General features: G+C 43.6%; 1 protein-coding gene across 1 annotated transcript in view; it reads right to left on the bottom strand.

Moving 5' to 3' along the window:
• The window catches only part of LOC124016118 (corticotropin-releasing factor receptor 1-like), a 157,058-nt gene that overhangs the window by 77,580 nt on the left and 54,003 nt on the right, over positions 1–25,475 (bottom strand). The window contains exons 3-4 of the mRNA XM_046331648.1: positions 13,844–13,897; positions 6,261–6,380 (exon numbers count right to left, since the gene is read on the bottom strand). Of these exons, the coding sequence (XP_046187604.1) occupies positions 6,261–6,380; positions 13,844–13,897 (174 nt within the window). The remainder of the gene's footprint in view (positions 1–6,260; positions 6,381–13,843; positions 13,898–25,475) is intronic.

Below are 25,475 nucleotides of genomic sequence, written 5' to 3'. Positions count from 1 at the left end.
TGGTGTGCTTCCAGAACTGCCATGGTGCCACGACTTCCTCCGAAGTCGGTCCCTCTCCTTGTTCGGGCGACGTTCGGCGGTCGACATCACCGGTCTTCTAGCCATCGCCGATCCACCTTTCATTTTTGTTTTGTCTTGTCTTCCCACACACCTGGTTTCAATTCAATCAATTACATGTTGTGTATTTAACCCTCTGTTCCCCCCATGTCCTTGTCCGGTAGTGCTTGTTATGTCTGGTGTGCGTCGGGTTTTGTACCCATTTATTGATGGTTCTGGTTTCCGGTGGGTTTCTACTATTAAACTGCGCTGTTGGAAACACAGTTTTTGCTCTCCTGCATCTGACTTCTCTGCCGCCAGTACGCACCCCTTACACATGGCTCATTTAAAGACAAACCACCACTAAGGCTTTTTAAACGCACACTCAATTATCAACTTTTTAGTTACAAAACAGCCTGGGACAATTAGTACACTTTTGAGTTCTGACTAACTCTGATTTTGGGGTGAAATGTCCCTTTTAACAGATGTTTGACAGTGTGTAGATAATATTACAAAACAGGACCAGACCATTGCATGTGTCCAGATATCTACCTTTGCTCATCTAATATATCAGCTAAAGTGTGGTTTGGGACCATTTAAAATGACAGAGAAGCAGCTCCCAGCAGTTCATCATCGTTCTATTCTTGTCAGGAAATTTCATAAATTCACATCTGTGTCAGGGGTGGGGGGACCCATTTCCACTGAGAACTTCTGGATGAGGAATAGACTGGGATAATTGCTCCATTTTTAGAGATCAAAGTCCTTTCCTTCAAATCAATTGTAATCAATTCTGCTCTGATCATCTGACTATACCACTGGAGGAGCTCGATGGTGTTTGCGCTGGCTTCTGACCAACATTGATTCCCTCGGGAGATAGTTCATCGTTTTGATAATGCACTGGGAAATTATATCACAAATCGTTTGGAGAAACATTTGTAGACCTCCACAAGTCTGGTTCATCCTTGGGAGCAATTTCCAAACACCTGAAGGTACCACGTTCATCTGTACAAACAATAGTAAGCAAGTATAAACACCATGGGACCACACAGCCGTCATACCGCTCAGGAAGGAGACGCGTTCTGTCTCCTAGAGATGAACGTACTTTGATGCAAAAAGTGCAAATCAATCCCAGAACAACAGCAAAGGACCTTGTGAAGATGCTGGAGGAAACAGGTACAAAAGTATCTATATCCACAGTAAAATGAGTCCTATATCAACATAACCTGAAAGGCTGTTTATCAAGGAAGAAGCCACTGCTCCAAAACTGCCATAAAAAAGCCAGACTACGGTTTGCAACTGCACATGGGGACAAAGATCGTACTTTTTGGAGAAATGTCCTCTGGTCTGATGAAACAAAAATAGAACTGTTTGGCCATAATGACAAGCCGAAGGGCACCATCCCAACTGTGAAGCACTGGGGTGGCAGCATCATGTTGTGGTGGTGCTTTTCTGCAGGATGGACTGGTGCACTTCACAAAATAGATGGCATCATGAGGGATGAAAACTATGTGGATATATTGACGCAACATCTCAGGACATCAGTGGGGAAGTTGAAGCTTGGTTGCAAATGGGTCTTCCAAATGGACAATGACCCCAAGCATACTTCCAAATTTGTGGCAAGGACAACAAAGTCAAGGTATTGGATTGGCCATCACAAAGCCCTGACCTCAATCCTATAGAAAATGTGTGGGCAAAACTGAGAAAGCGTGGGTGAGCAAGGAGGCCTACAAACCTGACTCAGTTACACCAGCTGTCAGGAGAAATGGGCCAGAATTCACAAAACTTATTGTGGGAAGCTTGTGGAAGTCTACCCGAAACGCTTGACCCAAGTTAAACAATTTAAAGGCAATTCTACCAAATACTAATTGAGTGTATGTAAACCTCTGACCCACTGGGAATGTGATGAAAAAGAAAAAGCTGAAATAAATCATTCTCTCTACTATATTATTCTTAAAATTTCTACAATGAAAGTGAAGGACTAGAGAAATGAAATCACTGAATAGGATATATAGGATACCTCAGATCATGCAATAAATCACACCTTAGGTCAGGTTGTGACAGATGGATTACCACTTTGCTGTTCATCATATTGTAATGTAGCCTTCTAGAGCGGTGTGTTTCTTATATTGTAATGTAACCTTCTAGAGTGGTGTGTTTCTCATATTGTAATGTAGTCTTCTAGAGTGGTGTGTTTCTCATATTGTAATGTAGCCTTCTAGAGTGGTTTGTTTCTCATGTTGTAATGTAACCTTCTAGAGTGGTGTGTTTCTTATATTGTAATGTAACCTTTTAGAGTGGTGTGTTTCTCATCTTTTAATGTAACATTCTAGAGTGGTGTGTTTCTCATATTGTAATGCAGCCTTCTAGAGTGGTGTGTTTCTCATATTATAATGTTATCTTCTAAAGTGGTGTGTTTCTTAAAATGTAATGTAATCTTCTAGAGTGGTGTGTTTCTCATATTGTAATGTAACCTTCTAGAGTGGTGTGTTTCTTATATTTTAATGTAACCTTCTAGAGTGGTGTGTTTCTCATATTATAATGTAATCTTCTAAAGTGGTGTGTTTCTCTAAATCTAATGTAATCTTCTAGAGTGGTGTGTTTCTCATCTTTTAATGTAACATTCTAGAGTGGTGTGTTTCTCATATTGTAATGCAGCCTTCTAGAGTGGTGTGTTTCTCATATTATAATGTTATCTTCTAAAGTGGTGTGTTTCTCAAAATGTAATGTAATCTTCTAGAGTGGTGTGTTTCTCATATTGTAATGTAACCTTCTAGAGTGGTGTTTTTTATATTTTAATGTAACCTTCTAGAGTGGTGTGTTTCTCATATTATAATGTAATCTTCTAAAGTGGTGTGTTTCTCTAAATCTAATGTAATCTTCTAGAGTGGTGTGTTGCTCATATTATAATGTAGCCTTCTAGAGTGCTGTGTTTCTCATATTGTAATGTAGCCTTCTAGAGTGGTGTATTAAATAGTTAACATGGCTTTTCGTCAATTTCCTAGGGCCTAAGAGGACAGAGCAAGAGTAATTGGTCCTATAGTGGTACTGCGGGTAGTTTTGTGTGGCCTCCACTTTGCCATCGTCACTCGTCTTTAATGGGTAGTGACTAATTGCTAGAGGGAATATCACATACACATGCCTAAGCACTTACTCCAGCAATTAAAAAATCATGAACATTTTTTATCTACAGAATCAGAAGACTTTCGTTTATTTAATGGGTGCATCCACACAACACTAGTATTAATTTCACTCTACTGATCATTGTCAGAGAAGCACACATTGACCCTCTGAGAAAAGGAGGATAAGCTTGTTTCTGATAGTTGATTATTGTTGGAATGGGAGCAACGTGAAAAAGAAAATTGACTACTTAAACTATCCACATTGATGTCTCAAGAGTTTACTAAATCTTACTTCGTAAATTAATAAAACAGATTTTGTTGTTGGTGAGAGAGCGAGCGAGAGAGAGAGAGGGAGAGAGAGAGACCATCATAGCTCTCGCAGAAAGTAACACATTGGTCTTAATTGGTTTTATCCTGTGCTGTGTGGGGTTGTGTGTGGAAGCCAACTGGTTCTCTGAGCCCTGAGATTGAAGCTTCAAGTTCACAAGCTTTTTGGGAGGGCTCCCACAATATTTTTCAGAGAGAGAGAGAGGTATCTGTTACTGCAGTTTCTGTTTACTTCTTGAGTGTGTTTCTCCCTGAAAACGGATAATGACAGGGGAAATTAGTGAACAGTCCGCTTTAGTAACCAACTGAACATGAGAGCTCAAACCTTTACAGGATCCGTCATAAAATATCCCATGGCCAACAGCCCGAATCATATTGAATTGAATATAGGCATTAATATTCATGGCTCATCATTCTATTGCATTTGTTTCTGTACCGCTTTGATGCCTTGACAATATCCAGATAACAATCTGTGAAGGTGTAGCCTGAAAGTAGGACTAAAGGATATTCAGAACTCTGGCTGTTTTTTTTCCAGTCAGTCCTCCTCTTATCCCCTACCTACTGAAAGAAACACAACCAGAGGCGGATATATATTTTGCTAAAAGGTGGAGCATTGGCATACATAATGTACTCCCTTCTGTTTGTCGTGCCCATGACTACATCACTAACTGGTTTTCATTTTTTTTTTAAAAACACTACCAATTCCCTCCGGGTGAATTCAAAACAAAAAATAGACCTATGGGGAGAAATATGATACAAAAAAAGGACAAATAAAATACAATGGCACTGCACCACTATCCTGGTGGTCGTCGATCGTTTCTCAAAGGGATCCCATTTCATCGCCTTACCCAAGTTGACCTCAGCGAAGGAGACCACTGATCTCGTGATTACCCATGTCTTTCAGCAACACGGACTTTCCCAGGACATTGTCTCAGATTGTGGGGCCCCAGTTCATCGCACGTTATTGGAAGGCATTTTGCTCTCTGTTGGGAGCGTCGGTGAGTCTCTCCTCGGGGTTCCACCTACAGTCTAATGGCCAACCAAGAGCTGGATAAGTTATTCCCCTGTTTCGTCTCCACTCAGGCCAGCAACTGGAGCAAGTTCCTCGTCTGGGTGGAATATGCTCATAACACTGCCATAACACTGCCAAACACGTGCACTTGACTGTTGAATGTCAGGTTTGGTTCGGGCCCGAGGCACCCTGCAGTACCTGGTAGACTGTGAGGGCTACGGTCCCCAGGAGTGGGCGTGGGCGTGGGCGCCTGCCCGGGGACATCTTGGAACCGGGACTTTTCAGGACTTCAACTAACTACGTGGTGGTCGCCCTGGCTCCGCGGATGGATCCGCTACTAGAAGGGAGGGTAATGCCATGGTTCCACCTTTCACAAGAGGGTGGCAGAGACCGTCCTAGAGACATTAATGACAGGTGCGTCCAATTACTCATTATGATTTCCCTGTTAAAAGAGTTGTTTTCTGGTTTCCTTTGCAGAAGCTTGATTTGTTTAAGCTGTGCATTTGTTTCCTGGGTGAGTTTTCAAGACTTAGGGTTTGTGGTTTTTTCCAGTGTACTGTAATCCTGCAGCTGTTTCTCAGTAAATAATGTATGTTTATCCTTAACCACTGATTTCTCGTCTGGTCTCTTCTCTGCACCTGGGTCCAACCACACCACATCACAATGAAGGTCAGTCAATCCAGAAGATTGCAGTCGCAAAAACCATCAAGCACTATGATGAAACTGTCTTTCATGAGGACCGCCACAGGAAAGAAAGACCCAGAGTTACCTCTGCTGCAGAGGATATGTTCATTAGAGTTAACTGCACATCAGAAATTGCAGCCAAAATAAATGCTTCACAAAGTCTTAGTAACAGATACATCTCAATATCAACTGTTCAGAGGAGACTGCGTGAATCAGGCCTTCATGGTCAAATTGCTGCAAAGAAACTACTACTAAAGGACACCAATAAGGAGAGACTTGCTTGGGCCAAGAAACACGAGCAATGGACCGGTGCAATTAGACCGGTGGAAATCTGTCTTCCAAATTTGAGATTTTTTTGGCTCCAACAGCCATGACTTTGTGAGACGCAGAGTAGGTGAACGGATGACCTCCGCATGTGTGGTTCCCACCGTGAAGCATGGAGGAGGAGGTGTGGGGGTGCTTTGCTGGTAACACTGTCTTGTAATATTTTCTAATTTAAACCACAGCCTTCTGCAGCAATCCGCCAAGCCATCTGGTTTGCGCTTAGTGGGACTATCATTTGTTTTTCAACAGGACAATGACCCAACACACCTCCAGGCAGTGTAAGGGCTATTTGACCAAGAAGGAGAGTGCTGCATCAGATGATCTGGCCTCCACAATCACCCAACCTCAACAGAATTGGTATGGTTTGGGATGAGTAGGACCGCAGAGTGAAAGAAAAGCAGCCAACAAGTGCTCAGTATATGTGGGAACTCCTTCAAGACTGTTGGAAAAGCATTCCATGTGAAACTGGTTGAGAGAATGCCAAGAGTGTGCAAAGTTGTCATCAAGGCAAAGGGTGACTACTTTAAAGAATCTAAAATATATTTTGATTTGTTTAACTGGTTTTGGTTACTACCTGATTCCATATGTGTTATTTCATAATTTTGATGACTTCACTATTATTGTACAATGTTAAAAATAGTAAAAATAAAGAAAAACCTTTGAATGAGTAGGTGTGTCCAAACTTTTGACTGGTAATGTACAACCTTGGATATTGACAGACACACACAAATAAGCATTGTCAATGGGGCTCTACTCACTGGTGGTGTTGTATTTGACGCCATAGAACATCTCTGGACATGGCCGTAACACCCACTCCCCTGCGGTGCTCTTGGGCCAGCAGGTACCGATGGGATCGATGGACATGTTACAGAACAGGCCTGAGCAACAGAGAAAGGATGGAGGGAGATAGAGAGACAGACACAGAGAAGGGTATCACAAAAGGAATGAAAGGGAGAGAAAGACAAGAGAAAAAAGACAGAGGTTAAAGAGCGTAGTGTCACAGCTGTCTAACAGAGCGAGAATGGTAAACAAAGAACAGGACATGACCACCGTAACCTGCCTAGCAGTGCTTACAGGTAACTGGCCCGGGCGACAGTAGGGTCGACCACACACACATGGTCACAGAGGTCATTACTATGGCACCAGTCATCAACGGAGCTACAGCCCCAGGGCATGTCCAGCTGTTTTCAATTATAACAACCCCTAACTTTTCTCATGTTTGAACATTGTACATTTTGGAAAGTTGTACCATGTTTACCCACTGCAGTTGACATTTCCATCCCTCTTATATGAAGTTGTGCTAAACAGTAGAAACTCATTGGTTTGTTTAGACTACCCCTCAATCTATAAATGCCTAAAATAACACAAATAATGTTGATTGAAAGTTTGTTTACAAATACTTGAAATGTGCAAAGTGCAAACTAGGTTTACAGTTACTATGCAGTAATGTACACTACCATTCAAAAGTTTGGGGTCACTTAGAAATGTACTTGCTTTTGAAAGAAAAGCACATTTTTTATCCATTAAATTAACATCAGCTTGTCTAGAAATACAGTGTAGACAGTGTTAATGTTGTAAATTACTGTTGTAGCTGGAAACGGCAGATTTTTCTAGCTGGAAATGGCTGATTGGGGCGGCAGGTATCCTAGTGGTTAGAGCGTTGGACCAGTAACCTAAAGGTTGCTAGATCGAATCCCCGAGCTGACAAAGTAAAGCTCTGTTGTTATTCCCCTGAACAAGGCAGTTAACCTGCTGTTCTTTGGCCATCATTGTAAATAAGAATTTATTCTCAACTGACTTGCCTGGTTAAATGAAAAGTATTCATTTTTAATGGAATATCTACATAGGTGTACAGAGGCCCATTATCAGCAACCATCACTCCTGTGTTCCAATGGCAAGTTGTGTTAGCTAATCCGAGTTTATCATTTTAAAAGGCTAATTGATCACTAGAAAATCCTTTTGCAATTATGTTAGCACAGCTGAAAACTGTTGTCTGGTTAAAGAAGAAATAAAACTGTCATTCTTTAGACTAGTTGAGTATTTGGAGCATCAGCATCTGTGGGTTCAATTACAGGCTCAAAATGGCCAGAAACAAAGGACTTTTTTCTGAAACTCGTTAGTCTATTCTTGTTCTGAGAATTGAAGGCTATTCCATGTGAGAAATTGCCAAGAAACTGAAGATCTCATACAGCGCTGTGTACTACTCCATTCAAAGAACAGCGCAAACTGTCTCTAACCAGAATAGAAAGGGGAGTGGGAGGCCCCGGTGCACAACTGAGCAAGAGGATAAGTATATTAGAGTGTCTAGTTTGAGAAACAGACGCCTCGCAAGTCCTCAACTGGCAGCTTCATTAAATAGTACCCGCAAAACACCAGGCTCAACGTCAACAGTGAAGAGGAGAATCCGGGAAGCTGGCTTTCCCCTGTGATGTTTGTTCATTCCTGCAATGCCTGTGCATAAAGATGAAAGCATGATAAAATAATCTAATATTTCCGATTCATGGAAAATAAGCAGATGCGATATACACAGAAGAGGTGAGTCACAATCTGTGTGGCTGTCTATGGACCCGCGACAACACTCTAGTGGAAAACATGCTTACAGGTAGGAGCAAACCTGTACCTGGGGATAAAGGGATTAACACCTCACAGCGACCTTCCATGACGATCATACCAACAACAAAACTACACACGTGGAATTTTCTCCCCAAAGATTTAAAACTTCAGTGAAGACATCCAATCTTCACTATGTAAATGAGAGAAGTAGAGACGCTGGAGGGATTTGAAAACCTAGCACAACCCCAAACACGATTCTGATAAACTAAAACGGGGATAAAACGCAAAGTTGGGAAGCTGCAGGCAGTTTAAAACTAATTAGAGCATGTCAGATTGGAGGAGGCAAGCAGGCAGCCCTCATATAGCTGATAACATTACTCCGAGCTGTGGGAGAAAAACGTGTTACTTATTAATCAAACAAAGGGGACTGTAATTTGTCCTGCACAATTTTTACAACTGCAGGCAGCTATGCATCATGGGCTGCCAAAGAAAAGCCCCTGATGCATAGCGATTGGCTTAGAGAAAATCCTCCCCTTAATTTCACGGAGGGGGGGTCAAATGTTTTGTAGCGACCAGCACAGGCTGTGTGTATAATGTGTATTGCTATTAGTTGGTCATGTTGTACTTACCTGTACCCAGGGTCCAACATGCCAATCAACCTGCTATCTGCCAATCAACCTGCTATCTGCCAATCACAGGAATGCCTGAAATGTTCTGATGCCGGGCATCCTGGTGGATGGTGTAGTGGAGTGTTTGGATGGGGGGGTTAGCAAGGGGATGGAGCATTGCAAGTCAAGACCATGTTTAGCCATTGTTCTCTCTCTTACGTCTGGTCTTCACAAGAGAATGTCACGGTTGTTTTATAGGGTAGCTTTAATTTATTTGGCGTGGGCTATGGCCAAACAGTAACCATAAATTCGTAATCTCAATCCTCGGTCTGGACAAATGTTCATGTATGATCTAGCCATTGGTGTCAGAAGTAAAAACCGAGATAAGAGTTAGCCACTTAGCTAGCTGACTACCGTAGCTAGCTAACGTACGTGACATCGGGCGTTGAAAATGCTTTGATGGATTCCGAAAGTGAAGGGGGAGGTAGGGGACGACTATGGCCAAGGAGGTGCATGTGCATGGACGTCGGGGGATCTGGCTGAGGAGATCACCAGGGCATCGGAGCACAGAGGCCGCTTGAGGGAGACCGCTAGAATGATGTCGGCTGAAGCGGGCATGAGCACTTCGTTGACTGTGCTTCGTGAAGATTCTGGTGGGCGGACCGAAGGGGTGACGTCGACGCTGCGGGAAGAGGAATCTGGGGCTCAGGATGTAAACAAACATGGCGGCACCCAGTTCCCGGCTGCGTCCGAATCTGTTTAGACCCAGAAGTATTCTGTTGGGGTGGATTGGGAAGCTTTTCATGCTCAGTTTGAACTGTTAACTCATTTAGGGGGTGGTTGAATGAAGAAAGGGCACTGCAGTTGGCTTTATGCTTGACGGATGAAGCTCTGTCCTGTTTGATATTGATTTGCCCCGAGGACAGACGTGATTATGGGGCTTTACTGGGAGCACTGAGGAGGTGCATTGGACAGTGTGTACAGCCCGGGCTGCTGCGCTCAGAGCTGTGTAATAGACGCAGGAAGCCTGGAGAGCCACTAAGCCACCAGTTCATCCAGGCGCTTTCTCCTACAGAGCTGCACATACAGACCCAGCTGGCTCATCCTGAGTCATTGCAGATGGAGATGGCTTTGGAGAGGGAGCTCGTGTGGGCTGGGGCTTCAGCTGTGGCTTTGGTGGGGGTGCAGGGAGACAGACCCACTGTGCGGGCTGCGGGGCAGAGCAGTCCAGAGCCGGAATAGCCTGCACGGGTGGCTGTAATGACTGAACTCATTTGTGCTGTGTCGCCACAGGCGGCACGAAACACACGCCCTGGTCCCAGGGTCTGCTGGGGGTGTGGCCAGCCAGGCCATCTGCGCCGGATTTCCCCATGTCCCCCAGAGCTCAGGGAAACGGCTCAGGGTCCTCATAGACCGGGTAGTGCGGACCCCTGGCTCACTTTCCCAACCACCACCATCTTCAGGAGGATCCCACCAACACAGATGGGGGAGCAAGGATCCAAGTCCCCCAGAAGCAGACGAGGGCGGATGGAGCCTGTTGTTGTGGTTGGCCGGACCTGTGTTAGGGACTTTTGTCATGTCCCTGTCACTGTGGAGGGGGTGCCCTGCTCTGTCCTGGTGGACACTGGGTCCATAGTAACCCTGGTGAGGCCGTATATTGTGCAAGGTTGGATTCAGATTGAGCCAACAACTGTGCAGCTCCACTCGGTCACAGGTGAGCTGGCACACATGAAAGGGAAGGAATAATGCCCTGACAGTAGGGGGCAGGACTATGAGTCATCCTGTGTGGGTGGCGGTTGTGCAGGGACCTTGTATCTCAGGAGACCTAAATGGGGGCACACTGGGCAGTCACCATGGCCCCCCCTAATGTCACATTCACACAACTCAACAACCCCTTTACTACAACATTTAAAGCAGCAGAGACTCATGGCTGCTCCCCTTCCCAACATCTGTCTGTGACTTTTCTCCAGCCCCACTGTCACCTGCGGCTGTGTGTTACATTCCCCCAGCTACCTCCATGACACATCCCTCCGTGAGCCCGGGCCACGCCCCCCCCAGCCCAGCTACCCCAGATGGGAGAGGAGAGGACACTGTCTGCAGTGAGGGAGATATGGGTGAGGAACTGTGTTGGTCTTGACCCCGAGCAGCAGGAACAGTTGTGGCAGTTACTGTTTGAATTCAGAGACAGTTTTGCGCTGAGTGAGGAAGAAGTGGGTCAGACTCATCTGGTGCAGCAAGAGATCGACACAGGTGATGCTTGTCCCATCAAGATGTGTCCCCGCCGTATCCCGCTGCCACACCAGGAGGCGAGATGCAGCGGGCAGACTTCATCGAGCCCTTAGACAGCCCCTGGGCGGCGCCAGTCATCATGGTTCCTAAGAAGGGGTGCAAGCCCCATACCACGTATCAATGAGTCGCTGGACCTGGTTAGGGGGTCCTCCTGGTTCTCCTCAATAGACCTCCGCAGTGGCTACTGGCAGGTACCCCTCTCCCCAGAGGCCAGAGACAAAACTGTATTCTCCACTAACAGAGGACACTGGCAGTTCAAGGTCCTGTGCTTCTTCCTGTGCAACGCTCCAGCTACTTTTGAGTGTTTGATGAACAGCGTGCTGGATGGAATCCCCCGACAGCAGTATCTGGTATAACTCGACGACATTCTCGCACATGGCAGCTCCTTCCAATCAGCCCTAGGGGTGCTACGACGTGTACTGCAGAGGGTGGCTGCCACAGGCCTGAAGCTCCACCCCAAGAGGTGCCACTTCATCAGGAGATAGGTGTTCTTCTTGGGCCACCGAGTGGGGAAGGAGGGCATCAGCACCATGGAGGACATGGTGGGGGCTGTCCGACACTGGCCCACCCCCACCGACCAGCATCAGCTGATTAGCTTCCTGGGCCTGGCCTCGGGAGGTTTGTACGGGGCTTCTCAAGCGTTGCTGCTTTCTGAACCGCCTGCTGCCGAATAACAAGGCCTTCACTTGGACAGTGGACTGTGAGGAGGCCTTTAATGCTGGTTGGGGGAGTTTTAGCCATACGACTTCACAGTGGTGCACAGTGCAAGGGCATGCCACTCCAACCCCATGTCTCATCAGTCCTGTACTGCAGACGGAGCCACCACTGTGAGCGGAGAGAGGGCTGTGACAGAGAGCTGTGTGCAGGGAAGGGGGTCTGTGCCACAGTGTGTCGGGTGAATGGGCCTGTGCTCTGCCTCACCAGGAGACAGAAACCATTGTTGATGCCCTGACAGCGGGGATGTTCAGCAGGTTTTGAGCTGCGGAGTCCATCCACAGAGACCAAGGCAGAAACTTTGAGTCACAATGTGTGAGAGGCTGGGTATGCACAAGAACCGCACTACTCCTCTCCATCCTTAAAGTGATGGCCTTGTGGAACGCTTCAACAAAACACTTGGACAGCAACTGGCCATCGTCAGTGCCAAACACCAGCGTGACTGGGACAAGCACCTGCCTATGGTCCTCATGGCATGCCGCTCCACTGTCCAAGACTCCACCTCCTGCACGCCTGCCCTCCTCATGCTTGGGAGAGAGATCCACACCCCTGCAGAGATGGCGTTTGGTTGGCTCCTGGATAGCCTATGCCCGGAGACTCCAGGACTGCCTGGATACAGCCCACACCTTCACCAGGTGTGAGGCAGGAGAGGAACTATGACGTGCACACCCGGGGAAGGCACTTTGTGGCTGGGGAGCTGGTCTAGGTCTACAGTCCCTTAAGAAAGAAAGACAGAAGCCCCAAGTTGGACAGCCACTGGGTGGGGCCCTGCAGTGTCCTGGAGAGGGTAGGGGAGGTTGTTTACCGGGTGCAGCGTACTCCCAGGGGGAGAAGGGTGGCACTGCACCGGGACAGGTTAGCCCCGTACAGAGGGGCCTCTTCTCCCCAAACCTCAGGGACCCCCACAATTCTCCTCTCTGGCAATGACATTCTTCAGGCACCCACCCCCAGATGCTGCAGACAAGGCTCCAGAAAGCCCACTCCCCCAGTCTCCCCCCCTGTGTTACCGCGTGGTTCCACGGACTACATTCCCCGTTCCCACATCCTTGTCCCCTATATAACCCGGGCCCCAGAGGGGCAGCCCCCTGCCACAGACTGAGCCCCTTGTTTCACATCTGGACACTCTGTGACCATCACGGCCACGCAGGCAAAGGAGACCTCTGGGTTCGTTCAGAAACTCTGTTTGTTCCCTGGGACAAGGGACTTTGTGGTGGTGACCCGTACAGACAGCTGTGTGTTATGTCTTATGCTATTAGTAGGTTGTGTTGTACTTACCAGTACTCAGTGTTCGCGGGGTCTGACATGCCAATTAACCTGCTATTTGCCAATCACGGGAATGCCTGGAATGTTCTGATGCCGGGCATCCTGGCAGTTGGTGGAGTGGCGTGGCGTGGTGGGGGGTTTGGAAGGGGGATGGAGCATTGCAAGTTAAGACCATGTTTAGCCATTGTTCTCTCTCTTACGTCTGGTCCTCACAAGAGAATGTCACGGTTGTTTTATCTTTCATTTATTTGGCGTGGGCTACGGCCAAACAGTAGTCTGTGTGAAGTTGGGTTAAAAAAGCGTAAATTCGTAAACTCAAACCTCTGTCTGGACAATTGTTCCTTTATGATCTAGCCAGATCATTACAGTATTTTTCTTTTTTGGAAGAGCACAGCAGGATGTGACATTAAACCAAATATAAACAAAAATAGGACCGTAAAATAAAGTGTACTGGCTAAATTGTCTAATATAATTGTCCCAATGCAATTTCCAACCTAATAATTTTGCCACAATGGGGAGTGGTGGAAGTATGAAAACAAGCACCCACAATAATATCTGCTAAATATGTGTATGTGACCAATAACGTTTGATTTGATTTGTATAGTTTTGACTGATACAAATGAAATGTCCAGAGTTTGATTCAAGTTGAAACACGATGATCAATACATTTGTCGTTATTCTCTTTACAAAAAAATCAAAAGCAAAATGTAACAAAATGGATTCTGATCGAAAATGCAAATAAAGCCCCGGACGGACACCCGTTTTCTCTCTATCTAAATGAAGGCAGCTCTTTGGTGTTACACACCGTGAATCATACCTTTGGCGAAAGCATCAAAAAAGTGACACATAAACCGACACCAGGCTATACACACTTACACTTTTTGGGACCACAGGAACACTTCTACTGTACTCACCGGCAGTGACATTGCTGGGTGTGAGGGTCAGATTCCCCAGTGCCAACGTACGTGCTGAAACACAAGAGGAAAATCAGATATTAATGCACCACTAAAATATACAGGAACCGCATGAATAAAACCATATGACATTTACAATTCATTTATCGTCCTATTCAGGTTTGACATGAAGATTGATATGTGTCTGATCAATGCTGACAACAAAAAAAGAAAGAGACTCATGTCATAAGTCTTGGAATTATCTTATTTTGTATTCTGTCCCCCATTGACCTTTAAAAAGGTGTTACCAGTCAACATAGACAACTGTCACCCAAAACGCAACACTTGTGAAATAATTTAAACAGTCGGACAAGGTGGAACACAAGAGACAAAAAGCGGAATCGTCTTAGATTAACATCTGCAGGCAAATGATGCTCTGCACTCTGTAACCAACCATTCCTTACGCCCCATTCCCCTTACCCACACCCTCATCCCACTCCTCTCCCCTTACATTCCCACAGCACTTCATTTCATGCTATGCATAATATATACATGGAAATATTCCCTTTTTCTCTCCGGCATATGCTTTGATGTACAGTTGCATTATTCAAATAGTGCAGGGTACCTGGCACCCATGGAGCATGTTTCGTTTGAGCCAGGCCCACATCGCATCTCATCATGAAGGAAGCCTAGCACTCATGACTGCCAAATAGTTCCTTCCAAACATAATTTCATGCTTGTCTACCTTCTCTATTCCCCTCACTGAACTTAGATCAAAGGACAACTGGACAGAGAATGCTGTCTATGTAAATAAAACAAATATATACTCAAATATATATAAAGTACAGGCAGTTTGGGCTGTTTTTTAATAAGGTGATAAAAGTCAGAGGCAGTCTCACATGAATGGACAGACCGGAATATAGAGGTCACACAGCACACTGTAGTGGCTCAAACACACAACCCATTTCATCCTCAAAACTCTGCTAACTGTTTTCCATGACACATGCTGTATCTTTGGTGTATTCACATCCCGTTTTGGTGGGAGTCCATGTTCATGTTTGGTACATTGGCCTTGCTAGATGGCCATGTAAATGTTGAAGTGATGGTTGACAGTTACGATGCATTTTCACAGCCCCCAAAAGGTGTCTCTTAGGTTCTCAGTCTGTTCCCCCTAACTGCCTCTGTGGCTGCCATCCACTGACATAAAACAAGTTGTCCCAAGAACACGATTTCAGCATAAACGGTTGTGTTCTGTTCAGAGAAAGACACATGCAAAGTATCCAAGCACTTAGCATGCATGCACACACACACTGTGAGCACTGTGAGGACATGCTGTCTACTAGTTAGAGGGTAGGTCACACAGACAGCACACACAGCATGTGGGATACTACATTGATAACACAAGTCCTACAATCCATCCTCAGAATTAGTCTATACTAGAGGAACTCCCCGGGGACGTACTCACTCGTGATGACTGTGTCCACGCTCCACAAAGATTGCCATAACATCCTCCCCTAACAGGCTCTGGACATGGCTTGTGACAGTCTATCCTTTATAAATAGTTTATAATTAGAGAAGCTGCACCCTATGGTCCCTGGTCAAAACTAGTGCACTACGTAGGGTGCCATTTGGGATTCAGACAATCATTCCAGAGAGACTTCAGGCCCCTAGTGATCCTATGCCCTTGGTTAAGGGAGCTTTCAGGTTCAGTGAATCTCTGCATGGGTAGATAATAATTATGTCAAAGGACCAGGCCAATGAGATAACATGCCCTGCAACCTATACAGGGCATACAGTGCAAGCTGATCCCTGTGATCTCTCTGATACATCGAAAACCCATAGAGATACACAGTATTGAATTTGTTTTCCATCTCAGTAAACAATTTTACAGTAATGTATATATTCAATGGGAAATCTAATATATCACCCATCTCTAAAGACCGAGCCCCATCTCATGACGTTCTTCTGTACAGTAGCAGAGGTCAATGCCCTCCATTCTACCAGTGTGGCTGACTGAACGCAACTGAAGAGAGGTCAAAGTCACCCTACTGTAGCTCTCAGAGTGTACACTTCACACTGGTCTCAAAAACTCTATCAAGAAATCAAACATCTACGAGAGACAGGCGCCACTCCTCAGTGCACTGATGGTACTGTTGCCTCTAAACCAGCTACCATAACAATAGCCAACAGCATACCATCCTGCATCCCTTTGCTGGCTTGCCTCTGAAGCTAAGCAGATTTGGTCCTGGTCAGTCTCTGGATGGGAGACCAGCTCCTACTAAAAGTGTGTTGGAGGACCAGTGCGATGCACTCTTTCCTCTGGTCTAAAATAAAATATCCCAATACCCCAGGACAGTTATTGAGGACATTGCCCTGTGTAGGGTGTTGTCTTTTAGATGGGATGTTAAAACCTCTTTGGGCTAGGGGGCAGAATTCGGAAGTTTGGATGACTGACGTTCCCAAAGTAAACTGCTTGTTACTCAGGCCCAGAAGCTAGGATATGCATATAATTGGGTGCAGTGTATAGAAAACACTCTGAAGTTTCGAAAACTGTTACAATAATAACTGATATGACAGGCGAATACCCGAGGACAATCCATCTAGAATTAATTTTGAGAACACAGGCTAGTTCAACACTAGTCTGGGATATTCAAAGGAATTCCTCCCAGACTGCAGTTCCTATGGCTTCCACTAGATGGCAACAGTATTTAGAAAGGGTTTCAGGCCTGTTTTTTTAAATGAGCAAGTAGTTGTAGTTTTTCTAAGGTGTCCCTCATGAGGACTCCAGTCTTGTGGCGCGCATGATTGAGGGTGCGCACTTCGTTATTTATCTCCGGTATTGAACATACTACATTGCATCTTAACTTTTACTTTTATTTACATATTAGGGTACCTGAGGATTGATTAGAAATGTTGTTTGACTTGTTTGGATGAATTTTACCCGTAACATTTGGGATTCCTTTGTCTGCATGTTGAACGAGTGGAACAGGTGGATTACTGAATCAAATGCACCAAATAAACTGACTTTTTTGGGATATAAGGAAGGTCTTTATCGAACAAAACAACCATTTGTTGTGTAGCTGGGACCCTTGGGATTGCAAATAGAGGAAGATCTTCAAAGGTAAGTGATTTATTTTATCGCTATTTCTGATTTTTGTGACGCCTCTGCTGGTTTGAAAAATGTTTTTAATGCTGTTGTATGCGCTGTCCTCAGATAATCACATGGTATGCTTTTGCCGTAAAGCCTTTTTGAAATCAGACAACGCGGTTGGATTAACAAGATGTTAAGCTTTTAAACGATGTAAGACACTTGTATTTTCATGAATGCTTAATATTACGATTTTTCTATTTTGAATTTCGCGCTCTGCAATTTCACCGGATGTTGTAGAGGTGGGACGTAGCGGAATACCTAGCCCACATGTGTTCTGACTCTCTGTGGTCATTAAAGATCCCATGGCAATTATTGTAAGTGTAGCGGTGTTAACTTCTTGATGCACCCATCCCGTTAGCGGGATCATTTTCGTCAACCACCACTGAATTGCAGAGCGCCAAATTCAAATTAAATTACTAAAAATATTAAATTTTCATGAAATCACAAGTGCAATATAGCAAAACACAGCTTACTTTGTTGTTAATCCACCTGGCATGTCAGATTTCAATAAAGCTTTTCGGGGAAAGCATACCAAGCGTTTATGTAAGGACATCTCTCTCAGGAGACAAAATATTACAAACAGCAGACATGTAGATTGGTCACGAAAGTCAGAAAAGCAATAAATTAAATTGCGTACCTTTGATGATCTTCAGATATTTGCACTCAAGAGACACCCAGTTACACAATAAATGTTCCTTTTGTTCCATAAAGATTATTTTTATATCCAAAATACCTCCATTTGGTTGGCGCGTTATGTTCAGAAATCCACAGGCTCGAACGGTCACGACATCGCAGACGGAAATTCCAAATATTATCTGTATTGTTCGTAGAAAAATTTCAATTTTTTAAATAATCAATCCTCAGGTTGTTTTTACAATATATAATCGATAATATGTCAACCGGGAATGTAGCTTCTTCAATAGGAGAGAGAGAGAAAATGGCTGCTCCAAGCTGTTGCGCATACAAAACGCTGCTGGCACCCAGCCATACAATGACGCGATGTGATCTTTCTCACTCATTTTTTAAAATAAAAGCCTGAAACTATGTCTAAAGACTGTTCACACCATGGGGAAGCCATATGAAAAGGAATCTGGTTGATATCCATTTGAATGGAGCAAGGGAAGGCTATGGAACATGGAGCTTTCAAAATAGAGGTTAGTGTTTTCTGTCCTAATCTGACAATTATATGCATATTCTAGATTCGAGGGCCTGAGAAATAGGCAGTTTAATTTGGGTACGTTTTTCATCCAAACATCATATTACTGCCCCCTACACTCAAGAGTTTAACCCCAGTGTTCTGGCTAAATTCCAAATCTTGCCATCATGGCCACCTAATTATCCCCAGCTTGTAACACTTCCCCAGGTTGTTGCTGTGAATGTGTTCTCAGTCAACTTTCCTGGTTATAAAAAACATACCACTCACATACATGCTGTGCTCACGCATTCATTCATGTGACGGGTCAACCCACACACACGTTCCAGTGATTCATGTCACCGTTGACTGGCGTGATGCAATTTGACAAGTTTATTGCTCAATTAATAAACCATGACTCATGCAAACTGCAGATGTTAGAAACAGAGCCTAAAACAATTGCAATCATCTTTTTACACCATTTCAGGTAAAATCAAGCTTTTTGTTCTCAATAATAGGCTTACTGTGATGATTGATGGATAGGCAGGCTAGGCAGTACCGCTCTCTCTCTCCCACACACTGAAAGGTATTAGTAACTGTGTGATGAGTACAGGATAAGCTCTGAAGATAAAAGATCTAACCCAGACAAATCAGGGATACATACAAATAGGCCAGAATGTAGGAATTACTTATGGTGGTCATTTAAATAACTTTTTTAAGGGGGACGTTCAATACTACAACCAATTCAACAACTTGTTGGTGTAATAGCATTGATCAATCATGGCCGTGGTGGCATCTTGGCCTTCAGTGGCCCATTAAGGGGAGACAGACACTGATTCAGGAAATCTGAGATGAGATGTTAATCACTGTTTGATCCGCATACTTTCCCTCAGCTTCCCTCTGTTTAATGGGCACACATATCAGAGATGGATGGAGCCAGGGAGAGAGAGAATGAGACAGAAAATGAGAAAGAGGGAGAGAGAGAGAGTACTCTTTTGACATGTGAAAGGGAGGAAACATCCTCTATTGCAGATAGCAGGATACATGGTGAGCATTGGTGGAAAGGAAAATCAAATCCATCGGAAAACATGCTCTGAATCCTGAGAATGGAATGACAAAGCCTATAGAATAAACGACCAGTTATACAATTATGGGGGCTGTTTAATATCTTACTGGATGCATTACGTTTACACAGCAGCAAGTAATAATGTGAGGGCGTCGCTGTAAATAACCCCATTGAAGTTCTGTTGAATAGTCACCATGGACACAGACACACACACCCACACACACACACCCACAAGTTTGATATGTCAACGTCTATTGACACCAGCCATCCCCCGTCAATGCACTGACTTCTAAACAGCAGTTCTTAGAACAGTTTATTGAAGTGGGCTGAGACGATTGTGTTAAACAAAGTCGATGAGTTCTCTCTGCATTAATTGCTTGTCTATTAGATCCTGAGTGTTCTTTCTCAGCACTGCAACAACCTTAATTATAAGCCACTACCGCCATGTACACCTCCTTTCTCTGCTCGTAACAATTTATCACAGTATCTTCTTTTTCTAGGTCAAAGGGGTGCTCATAAAGCCTGTGGATCAAAAGGATATGGATTATTCTTGCTTTCTACAAAGCTGTTCATTGCAACCAAATAGTGGCTAATGTGTGTCTCGTCCTTCGATATCCCTTCAAAATCATGTGTAGCTAATTAAAGAGCTGGGCACTGTGTGTGTGTGTGTGTGTGTGTGTGTGTGTGTGTGTGTGTGTGTGTGTGTGTGTGTGTGTGTGTGTGTGTGTGTGTGTGTGTGTGTGTGTGTGTGTGTGTGTGTGTGTGTGTGTGTGTGTGTGTGTGTGTGTGTGTGTGTGTGTGTGTGTGTGTGTGTGTGTGTGTGTGTGTGTGTGTGTGTGTGTGTGTTACTGAACCCTTTGATCTTTAAAGGGATAATAAAATAGCTTATTGCATTAGTAGTGAATGGCTTCCATCCAATTAGCAGGCTTATTCAAGGGAGACAACATCAATACTGCAGCTTCATCAGCAACTTTGCACAGCTATACTATATTTCGGCATCAACGTAAACTGCTGAACTGGCTATAACCTAAAGTTAAGGTAGCAGAGAAATACTTTCAGCAATAATAAGTTATTAAAATACTGAGCTATATTGTATGCAAACATTTATTTTGTTCTATGCTAATACAATTACTCATAGAAGTAGATTTTGTTTAACAAGTAATACATTTTTTGTATATCCCCAAGCACACATCAAAATCCACAAATAATATTTTAATTGGCCACAAAATCAACATTTTGCATTGGCCATCTCAGTCTCCGAACTTGAAACCCAATGAAAGCTGGTGGTTTGAATTGTAGAGGGTGGTGCAAAAACACAGACGAAGGGTACCAAGGATCTAGAAGGAGTTTGTATGGAGGAATGGTCTAAGCTGTGTGTTCTCTAACTCATACAACAGCTCAGTGCCATCATCTTCGCAAGGTGAAGTATTGAAAACAGGGGGGTCAATAATTTTGACCTCTATGTTTTTGAATAAAAAAAAAGAAGATATTACTTGTTAAACAAAACATCTTTCTCTGAGCAATTGTATTGGTATAAAATAATATAATTTCCCACCATTTTTTGGAACATACAATGTAACTCAGTATTTCAATTATTTATTTTATACAGTCATTTTTGCACATCTTTTCAAGCGAGTCAATAATTTTAGAACCCCAATGTATTTGCAAAGCTTTAGTCTCGTCAGAGATGGTCACATTTTGTATTTTGCATTTTGTATTACACTGGGCTGAACTACACACCAATGTATTTTCTAACAAGATACTTTCGAAGTCTGTCATTTCTATTTTCAAAATACTTTTCCATAACATTTTTTATATAGCTGTTCACAATTTGTTGTCCCCTTTCACCCTACATTGGTATCAAACATCTGATGGCACTATGGTGTGATAAGAGGGTCTGCTAAATGTACAGTGCATTCAGAAAGTATTCATACCCCTTGTTACGTTTCAGCCTTATTCTGAAATGGATGAAATAACTTTTTTTTCTCATCAATCTACACTCAAAACCCCATAATGACAAAGTGTGTAAAGTGTGTAATGACATGTTTTTTAAATGTTTGCAAATGTAATACAACTTAAAAACAGAAATACCTTATTTACATGAGTATTCAGACCCTTTGCTATGAGACTCGAAATTGAGCTCAGGCGCATCCTGTTTCCTGTTTCTAACTTGATTGGAGTCCACCTGTGGTAAATTCAATTGATTGGACATTATTTGGAAAGGCACACATCTGTCTATATAAGGCAACACAGTTGACAGTGCATGTCAGAGCAAAAACCAAGCCATGAGGTCGAAGGAATTGTCCGTAGAGCTCCGAGACAGGATTGTGTCGAGGCAAAGATATGGGGAAGGGTACCAAAACATTTCTGCAGCATTGAAGCTCCACAAGAACACTGAGGCCTCAATCATTCTTAAATAAAATACATTTGGAACCACCAAAACTCTTCCTAGACTTGGCCCCCCGGCCAGACTAAGCATTAGGAGGAGAAGGGCTTTGGTCAGGGAGGTGATCAAGAACCCGATCAAGAACCCGAGCTCCAGATTCCTCTTTGGAGATGGGAGAACCTTCCAGAAGGACAACCATCTCTACAGGCCTTTATGGCAGAGTGTCCAGACAGAAGCCACATGACAGCCAGCTTGGAGTTTGCCAAAAGGCATTTAAAGGACTCTCTGACCATGAGAAACAAGATTCTCTGATGAAACCAAGATTGAACTCTATGGCCTGAATGCCAAGCATCACATTTGGAGGAAACCTGGCACCATCCCGACGGTGAGGCATGGTGGTGGTAGCATCACGCTGTGGGGATGTTTTTTGCGGCAGGGACTGGGAGACTAGTCAGGAACAACGGAAAGATGAACGGAGCAAAGTACAGAGAGATATTTCATGAAAACCTGCTCCAGAGAGCCCAGGACCTCAGACGAGAGCAAAGGTTCACCTTCCAACAGAACAACGACCCTAAGCACACAGCCAAGACAACGCAAGAGTGGCTTCAGGACAAGTCTCCGAATGTCCTTGAGTGGCCCAGCCAGAGCCCAGACTTTAACCCGATCGAACATCTCTAAAAATACCTTAAAATCGCTCTGCAGCGACGCTCCGACAGAGCTTCAGAGGGGGAAACTCCGCAAATACAGGTGTGCAAAGCTTGTAGCATCATACCCAAAAAGACTGGATGTTGTAATCACTGCCAAAGGTGCTTCAACAAAGGGTCTGAATACTTAAGTAAATTTGATATGCCCCCCCCAAAAAAAAATGTCTTTGTCATTATGAGGTACTGTGTGTAGATAGATTAGGATTTTATATCAATTTTTTTAATCGATTATAGAATAAGCCAGTAACGTAACAAAAATTTAAAAAGTCAAAGAGTCTGAATAGTTTCCGAATGCACTGTATATCTAGAACATTCGATTTGAAACTTGACCTATGACAATACCTAGTGTGCTTTTCAGTTGTTAATTTTCACATATACCTTTAGATTTTGGTCATTTAGCAGACACTCTTATCCAGAGTAACAGTGCATTCAACTAAGGTAGAGTAACACCAATAATATATAATATCACAGTCATAGCAAGTAAGACGTTTCTGTAACTGTTACTGAGAATGTTGTTGCTGTTTGGCTGGCTACTTGCAGATGTAATTTTGTAATTACAAATACAGAATACATGTATTTTAACTAAATACAATACTTTGCAAAAGTATAATATTTTATTTTAATACGTTGGTTTTTAGGGTATTTTGGAGTAGTATTTTGTCATTGTAATTTGTCATTCATGCCCATCCCTAAGATGTGTTTTCCCCTTTCATTTAGAAGTTGAAAAGACAAGGAAAAAACAACTCTGATGGCTGACAGAGGTGTTCCCATTCGTTGTGTGTCATCTCAGAACTTTTTCATTATTGATTTCCCAAGAGTTCTCTAGAAGAAGGTGGTGACGCCATGACATGAGAATGACAGTTGAAGAAAGAAAAGGTTACATTTCTTTATTTGTGAACTCTAAATCCAGCAATATTTCTGACCTTTTCCTCTGAAAAAGACACAAAATAACCTATAACCTATGTATGATGAAGTGTACAGTCGTAGCCAAAGGTTTTGAGAATGACACAAATATTCATTTTCAAAGACTCTGCTGCCTCAGTTTGTATGATGGAAATTTGCATATACTCCAGAATGTTATGAAGAGTGATCAGATGAATATCAATTAATTGCAAAGTCCCTTTTTGCCATGCAAATTAACTGAATCCTAAAAAAAAACATATCCACCGCATTTCAGCCTTGCTAGAAAAGGACGAGCTGACATCATGTCAGTGATTCTCTCGTAAACACAGGTGTGAGTGTTGACGAGGACAAGGCTGGAGATCACTCTGTCATACTGATTGATTGTTATTTTTGTGCATTGCACACAAATAACAGACTGGAAGCTTCAAACGGATGGTGGTGCTTGGAATCATTGTTCTTCCTCTGCAATCATGGTTACCTGCAATGAAACACATGCCGTCATAATATAATAATAATAATATATGCCATTTAGCAGACGCTTTTATCCAAAGCGACTTACAGTCATGTGTGCATACATTCATCATTGCATTGTACAAAAAGGAATTCACAGGCAAGGATATTGCTGCCAGTAAGATTGCACCTAAATCAACCATTTATCGGATCATCAAGAACTTCAAGGAGAGCGGTTCAATTGTTGTGAAGAAGGCTTCAGGGCGCCCAAGAAAGTCCAGCAAGCGCCAGGACCTTCTCCTTAAGTTGATTCAGCTGCAGGATCGGGGCACCACCAGTACAGAGCTCACTCAGGAATGGCAGCAGGCAGCTGTGAGTGTATCTCCATGAACAATGAGGCGAAGGAATATAGCCTGGTGTCAAGAAGGGCAGCAAAGAAGCCACTTCTCTCCAGGAAAAACATCAGGGACAGAATGATATTCTGCAAAAGGTACAGGGATTGGACTGCTGAGGACTGGGGAAAAGTAATTTTCTCTGATGAATCCCCTTTCCGATTGTTTAGGGCATCCGGAAAAAGCTTGTCTGGAGAAGACAAGGTGAGCGCTACCATCAGTCCTGTGTCATGCCAACAGTAAAGCATCCTGAGAACATTCATGTGTGGGGTAGCTTCTCACCTAAGGGAGTTTGCTCACTCACAATTTTGCCTAAGAACACAGCCATGAATAAAGAATGGTACCAACACATCCTCTGAGAGCAACTTCTATCAACCATCCAGGAACAGTCTGGTGACAAACAATGCATTTTCCAGCATAATTGTCACGCCCTGGTCAAAGTATTTTGTGTTTATCTTTATGTATTGGGTCAGGCCAGGGTGTGGCATGGGGTTTTTGTATTGTGGTGTGTTTTGTCTTGGGGTTTTGGTATGTATATATTGGGATTGTAGCTAGTGGGGTGATCTAGCAAAGTCTATGGCTGTCTGGAGTGGTTCTCAATCAGAGGCAGGTGTTTATCATTGTCTCTGATTGGGAACCATATTTAGGCAGCCATATTCTTTGAGTTTGTCGTGGGTGATTGTCCTTAGTGTCCTTGTTCCGGTTTGTGTTAGGTTTCACTAGTATAGGCTGTTCTGGTTTTCGTTAACGGTCTTTGTTTTGTAGGGTTTGTATTTTAGATTCGTGTGACGTTTTTTGTTCATTAAACATGGATCGCAATCTACACGCTGCGTTTTGGTCCGACTCTCCTTCACCACACCTAGAAAACCGTTACAATAATGGAGCCACTTGCCATAAGGCAAAAGTGATAACTAAGTGGCTCGGGGATCAAAACATCAATAGTTTGGGTCCATTGCCAGGAAACTCCCCAGACCTTAATCCCATTGAGAACTTGTGGTCAATCCTCAAGAGGCTGGTGGACAAACAAAAACCCACAAATTCTGACAAATTCTAAGCATTGATTATGCAAGAATGGGCTGCCATCAGTCAGAAGTTAATTAGTCAGACGAATTGACAGCATGCCAGGGCGGATTGCAGAGGTCTTGAAAAAGAAGGGTCAACACTGCAAATATTGACTATTTGCATCAACTTCATGTAATAGTCAATAAAAGCCTTGACACTTATAAAATGCTTGCAATTATACTTCAATATTCCATAGTAACATCTGACAAAAATATCTAAAGACACTGAAGCAGCAAACTTTGTGATCCTGTCATTCTCAAAAACTTTTGACCACGACTGTAGAGGAAATATATTTGGCATCCTTTCTCCTAACCATCTTTTAACAGACTGGGTAAAAAGGAATCAAAGAAGTGATAAAGATACATATTCACATTGAATCCCATTATAAACACTATCATGGTGAGTGA

This window comes from Oncorhynchus gorbuscha, linkage group LG26 (assembly GCF_021184085.1).
Source record: "Oncorhynchus gorbuscha isolate QuinsamMale2020 ecotype Even-year linkage group LG26, OgorEven_v1.0, whole genome shotgun sequence".
Classification (NCBI taxonomy): Eukaryota; Metazoa; Chordata; class Actinopteri; order Salmoniformes; family Salmonidae; genus Oncorhynchus; species Oncorhynchus gorbuscha.
This window is presented reverse-complemented; position numbering and strand designations above follow the sequence as displayed.